Here is a 6,431-nt window from a genome sequence, read left to right as displayed (position 1 = left end):
AGCAATTACATGGCGTTTGCATTTCATACAATAAAGAGACAACCATAAGGCTCCTACCGGTTGCCAGTGACTTTTACAAAACATGATCATCTCATACAATAACGTATATCACATCATGTATTGACCATATCACATCACAACATGCCCTGCAAAGTTAGACGTCCTGTACTTTGTTGTTGCAAGTTTTGCGTGGCTGCTACGGGCTTCTAGAAACAACCGTTCTTACCTACGCATCAAAAACCACAACAGTGGTTTATCAAGTTTTCTGTTTTAACCTTCAACAAGGACCGGTCGGAGTCAAATTCGATTCAACTAAAGTTGGAGAAACAAACACCTGCTAGCCACCTTTACGCAAAACTAGTTACATTTCTGTCGGTGGAACCGGTCTCATGAACGTGGTCATGTAAGGTTGGTCCGGGCCGCTTCATCCAAAAATAACACCGAATCAAAATAAGAAATTGGTGGTAAGCAATATGACGATCACCGCCCACAACTCTTTGTGTTCTACTCGTGCATATCATCTATGCATAGACCTGGCTCGGATGCCACTGTTGGGGAACGTAGCATGCAATTTCAAAAAAATTCCTATGCTCACGCAAGATCTATCTAGGAGATGCATAGCAACGAGAGGGGGAGAGTGTGTCCACGTACCCTCGTAGACCGAAAGCGGAAGCGTTTGACAACGTGGTTGATGTAGTTGAACTTCTTCTCGTTCTGACCGATCAAGCACTGAACGTACGGCACCTCCGAGTTCTGCACACGTTCAGCTCGATGATGTCCCTCGAACTCTTGATCCAGCAAAGTGTTGAGGGAGAGTTCTGTCAGCACGACGGCATGTTGACGGTGATGGTGAAGTAATCCGCGCAGGGCTTCGCCTAAGCACTACGTGAATATGACCGGGGGCGTAAACTGTGGAGGGGGCCGCCGCACACGGTTAACAACTATTGATGTGTGTTCTAGAGGTGCCCCCCTCATATATATAGGTTGGAGGGGAGGAGAGGAAGCCAAGGGGGTGCCCCAAGTAGGAGGAATCCTACTTGGGCGCCTCCCAATTCGCCCCCCCCCCCTCCATATCCATCCGGAGGGGGAAAGAAGGAGGAGGGAAGGAAGGGGGAGGCCGAATCCCTCCCCTTCCTTTCTCCCTTCTCCTCCCCTTCCTTTGCGCACCAGCCCCTTAGGGGCTGGTATGTCCCCCTCTTGGGCCATTAAGGCCCATGTAGTTGCCGGGGGGATGCCCGGAACCCCTTCTAGTGACCCGATATGCACCCGGTACCCCCATAACACTTTCGGTGTCCGAATACCATCATCCTATATATCAATCTTTACCTCTCGACCATTTCGAGACTCCTCATCATGTCCGTGATCTCATCCGGGACTCCAAACAACATTCGGTCACCAAATCACATAACTCATATAATACAAAATCGTCATCGAATGTTAAGCGTGCGGACCCTACGGGTTCGAGAACTATGTAGACATGACCGAGACACCTCTCCGGTCAATAACCAACAGCGGAACCTGGATGCTCATATTGGTTCCTACATATTCTATGAAGATCTTTATCGGTCATATCGTAATGACTACATATGTTATTCCCTTTGTCATCGGTATGTCACTTTCCCGAGATTCGATCGTCGGTATCTTCATACCTAGTTCAATCTCGTTACCGGCAAGTCTCTTTACTCATTCCATAATACATCATCCCGTAACTAACTCATTAGTCACATTGCTTGCAAGGCTTATCATGATGTGTATTACCGAGAGGGCCCAGAGATACCTCTCCGATACTCGGAGTGACAAATCCTAATCTCGATCTATGCTAACCAAACAAACACCTTCGGAGATACCTGTAGATCATTTTTATAATCACCCAGTTATGTTGCGATGTTTGATATCACACAAGGTATTCCTCCGTTATCTGGGAGTTGCATAATCCCATAGTCGAAGGAATATGTATTTGACATGAAGAAAGCAATAGCAATAAAACTGAACGATCATTATGCTAAGCTAACGGATGGGTCTTGTCCATCACATCCTTCTCCTAATGACGTGATCCCATTCATCAAATGAAAACACATGTCTATGGTTAGGAAACTTAACCATCTTTGATTAACGAGCTAGTCTAGTAGAGGCTTACTAGGGACACGGTGTTTTGTCTATGTATCCACACATGTATCAAGTTTCCGGTTAATACAATTCTAGCATGAATAATAAACATTTATCATGATATAAGGAAATATAAAATAATAACTTTATTATTGCCCCCAGGGCATATTTCCTTCATGCACGGAGTCCAACGGCTGGAAACGGTCACCTAAGGGAGAACACTAGTCTTCTCCTACTTCCAACCTTAATCCTTTTGCCTTGTTGGGCAATCACCATTTTCAACGTCTATTTTTCTCGTATCTCTCAATCCCTCCACCCAAATTTGTTGATACTTTGGGGATTGGGTGAGCAAGGCCCGATCTACACTTTGTCCAAACCAATTCACGTTCATGTAATATTTCTTCACCAACAACTTGTTACTCTTTGAGCTTGGTATCCTGGGCATTTAGGGTTCTTATAGGCTTCCTTGCTTGTGGCATGCTTCAGAGACCTATGGAAAGGTGTGGTGTGATCACCTTCAAGACCAACCCCCGAGTGATTCGAGGCTCATCCATTGGTGGTGACTCGAGGAGAACACGATGAGCTACTTGGTGGCGTTCTGGAGCCATGGCACCGACACTTATCTAACAAAGATTAGCACTTCCACAAGAAAGTGTGACCTTGGGATAAAATGTGCGTCCCTGACTCACTTGTGGTTAATCCTTTTCTGCACTTTACTTTGTTTTGTATGCTTGTGGGCTTGTTAATTATATTGTTGCCTAACTTACATTGCTTTGACCTTGCTTGCCATATAGGTTGTGATCATCTAGTTGCATGTCTGGAGAACTTACTTTATTTGCAAATCCCTAAAAATGGTAATTCATCTTAAAAAAAATTAGTCTCCTATTCACCCCCCTCTAGTAGACCGCATCGATCCTTTCACCCACAAACAAACAAGGTCCGCCAACTAAAATCATTACCCACATTCAGCATGTGCACATCAATAAAAGCTTGCACATTTATTAAGAACTATGGCCTGCAGGGATTCGTACCAAAAGAGTGTCAAGCCCCTCTACGGCCATCACTGCAAACACCACAAAATCCTTTAAGACCGAGCCTCCACTTCTATTTCTCCATCTTCACTAAACTTTGTCTTGTCTCACAAAGGAAAACAAAAGACTGGGGATATTGGGTTTTGAGAGGGCTAAAACCTCGCGAGCCCCCCCCCCCAAAAAAAGTTCCAAAACAGGAGACTCATTGTTCCTAGTGGTACCCTCGAGGGAGCCCGCAGATCTAGCTTCACCGTCACCACGACTCTTGTTTGTCGCTTGCTGCTCGAACTATAACTAGTGGATTCATGCTCAGGAAGATCCTCCCCCTTCCCCTCTGTGATTGCCAGCACACCGGGTGGGGCTTCGGCCAGATCAAGACTCCATTTACATGCACTTTGTTGCGTTCTTGTCCAAGTCCATGTTTTCGCCCAGGAGTTTCTTAGGGCTAGCGGTTGTATCAACGATTTTTGGATCAATCTCCTCCTGACCCTGACCATTACATTTCCCCGTAGGAGCGACGCGAGCCCCATCACCTGGAATTCCATGGCTTACAGAAGGGACCTTTGTTACTCTTCTTTCTTATTCTCGAAAAAATAAAAAAAAATGGTAAAAGACTCTTCTTTCTTCTTATTTAGAAAAGCACCTTCTCCGAAGAGACTCTTTTTGTGAGAAATTTCCTAAGGGGAAACTTTGTTTTTGCCACTCTAACTTTTGACCACTTTGCTTTTGCCACTCTAGAATTTGACATTTCACTTTTGCCACTCTTAGTTTTTGACAATACATCACAATTGCCATTCCATGGCAAAAACAATAATTTTAGAGTGGCAATTATGATACATTGTCAAAATCTGAAGTGGCAAAAGTGAAATGAAAAATTATTGCTTTTGCCACAAAATGGCATTTGTAATGTATTGTCAGAAGCTAAGAGTGGCAAAAGTGATATGTCTAATTCTAGAGTAGCATAAGCAAAATGGGCAAAAACTAGAATGGCAAAAACAAAGTTTTCCCATTTCCTAAGAGACTTGGTCTTTTCTGTTGCGTATATGTGTCAAAATTGTTTGATATTTTTTGGGACAATTATTGTGCTGCTTACGCATGGATGGTAGTCTGAACAAAGGCACATAAATTTAATGCGAATATCCAATTCTGAGCCCGGGCTCATCTGCACCCGCTTAAGAGAAAAAATCATAAAAACTTCAAAAAAAATCCAAAAATTTTGTGGAAGGTACATAATTTGGTGCATGAGGTGCACTCCAAATTTCAGAGCATTTACACATTTGAGTAGCTCTCAACAAAAAAGACAAATTGAGTTAGAACAGTATATGAACAGTATACTATTTAACAGACCTCAAATTTATTTATTTTTTGCCGAGAGCTACTCAGATGTTCAAATGATTTGAAATTTGGAACAGACATCACGCAACAAATTATCTACCATGCCAAAAAATTGTAATTTTTCGAATTTTTTAGTTTTTGTTTTGATTTTTTTATTGAGCGCATAGATGATCCTGTGAGCCAAAACGCCTCACTCCATTACTCTTTATACTTCTTCTGTCCTTGCTCTCAACCCAAGTTTCTCTGACCGCAGCTACGAAACACCAATTTCCTTCTCCGCTCGACGACATCGACATCACACAAGTAGGAATACGTCACGTTTCTTGGCTGCCGCTATACTTGTTGCCCAGCAGAAAACGAGCCGACTCCCCTCGTTCCCAGCACGTAAATCATCGCGTACGCGGCGGACAAGGCAGCGTTTTCGGCGTGACCCGAACAAACTTTCTTCCTTCTGGTTGCAACGGCCTCTACGTCCGTCTACTCGTCTACTACTCCCGCCCGCCCGGACTAGTCTTGCTACCGCCCAACCGTATCAATTTGGCGCGTGAAACGCCGTGATTTGTAGTTTGGCACATCAATTGAAAGCCTTGCCTGGCCGCAACGGGGGATAGGGTGGGGTGGTCGGCCCGTTGCCAGGCACACATGGTGCGTGACGCCAAACGGAGTCTCTGCAGCCTCTGTCTGACCCGTTGCCGTGTGAGCAAGTCACGCCACACACACACACACACACACGCACACAATGACACAAACTTACAGAGAGTGGTGAGGTGAGGTGTGTCCTTGTGTCACTGGGTGGTGGGGTAGAAACCTGAAAGGGTGCCGTGTGAATCCCACACTGTGGCGCTTATAAAAAACCAAGGAGAGGCGCAGTAGCAGGGGCGAGCCTGCACTCAGTACCATCTTCCTTCTGATTGGCCATTGGGGTGGCCGGGTGGGAAGCAAGCAAGGAAGGAGGCGACCATAGCCAGCCAGCCATGGCGACCAGGCCGGGGCCTTTGACTGAATGGCCATGGCAGAGGATGGGCAACTTCAAGGTACGCACTACGCAGGCGATAACAATGCTAGCTCTTCCTCCGTTCTTTGCTCTGTTGCTCGAGTCGAGATGCGTAGGAAGAGGCTTCTCCAGAGCAAGAAACTACGAGTAGGTTGGTTGAACTCATACATCAACCAAGTAAACCAGTACTGTATTTCCAAAGCAAATGTTTTCTGTTGCCACTCCTGGCAGACTTGCTTGGATATTCTTGTGTGGCACCCGCAATAGTTGTTGCATGGTTCTGCTCTTGCTAGATTTAGCAACACGAACAATACAAAATTTACTTTCCTCGAAGAGACAGTCCTGGGCATGAGACAGTGCATTTACTTTCCTCGAAGAGGAGGAGATTCTCGACCTGGTACCCGTTCGGCGTTGTTTCTTGTTGTCTCGCGGAATTCATTACTACTCTCATAGTACTATGATTAATTAACGTGGCCAAATGCTGTTGTGTGGTGGCGCAGTACCTGGTGATGGCGCCGGTGGTCGTCCACGGCGCGTACCGGGTGATGACCAAGGGGTGGGGCGACATCGACCTGGCCTACTCGCTGATCCTGCCGTCGCTGGCGCTGCGGATGATCCACAACCAGATCTGGATCAGCCTGTCCCGCTACCAGACCGCGCGCAGCAAGCACCGCATCGTGGACCGCGGCATCGAGTTCGAGCAGGTGGACCGCGAGCGCGGGTGGGACGACCAGATCGTCTTCAACGGGCTGCTCTTCTACGCCGGGTACCTGGCGATGCCGAGCGTGCGGAGGTTCCCGCTGTGGCGGACGGACGGGGCGGTGGCGACGGCGCTGCTGCACGCGGGGCCCGTGGAGTTCCTCTACTACTGGTTCCACCGCGCGCTGCACCACCACTTCCTCTACTCGCGCTACCACTCCCACCACCACGCCTCCATCGTCACCGAGCCCATCACCTGTAAGCCC

The 6,431-nt window shown here is 46.8% G+C and overlaps 1 protein-coding gene across 1 annotated transcript in view; it reads left to right on the top strand.

Annotated features, from left to right (window-relative positions):
* The first annotated feature begins 5,337 nt into the window (after positions 1-5,337).
* LOC119317146 (very-long-chain aldehyde decarbonylase GL1-4-like) overlaps positions 5,338-6,431 on the top strand; it is a 9,914-nt gene continuing 8,820 nt past the window's right edge. The window contains exons 1-2 of the mRNA XM_037591555.1: positions 5,338-5,506; positions 5,967-6,423. Coding sequence (XP_037447452.1) covers positions 5,447-5,506; positions 5,967-6,423 — 517 coding nt within the window. The 5' untranslated portion in view covers positions 5,338-5,446. The remainder of the gene's footprint in view (positions 5,507-5,966; positions 6,424-6,431) is intronic.

This window comes from Triticum dicoccoides, chromosome 6A, assembly GCF_002162155.2.
Source record: "Triticum dicoccoides isolate Atlit2015 ecotype Zavitan chromosome 6A, WEW_v2.0, whole genome shotgun sequence".
Lineage (NCBI taxonomy): Eukaryota > Viridiplantae > Streptophyta > Magnoliopsida > Poales > Poaceae > Triticum > Triticum dicoccoides.
Note: the sequence above shows the minus strand (reverse complement) of the source record. Positions and strands in the feature narration are given on the sequence as shown.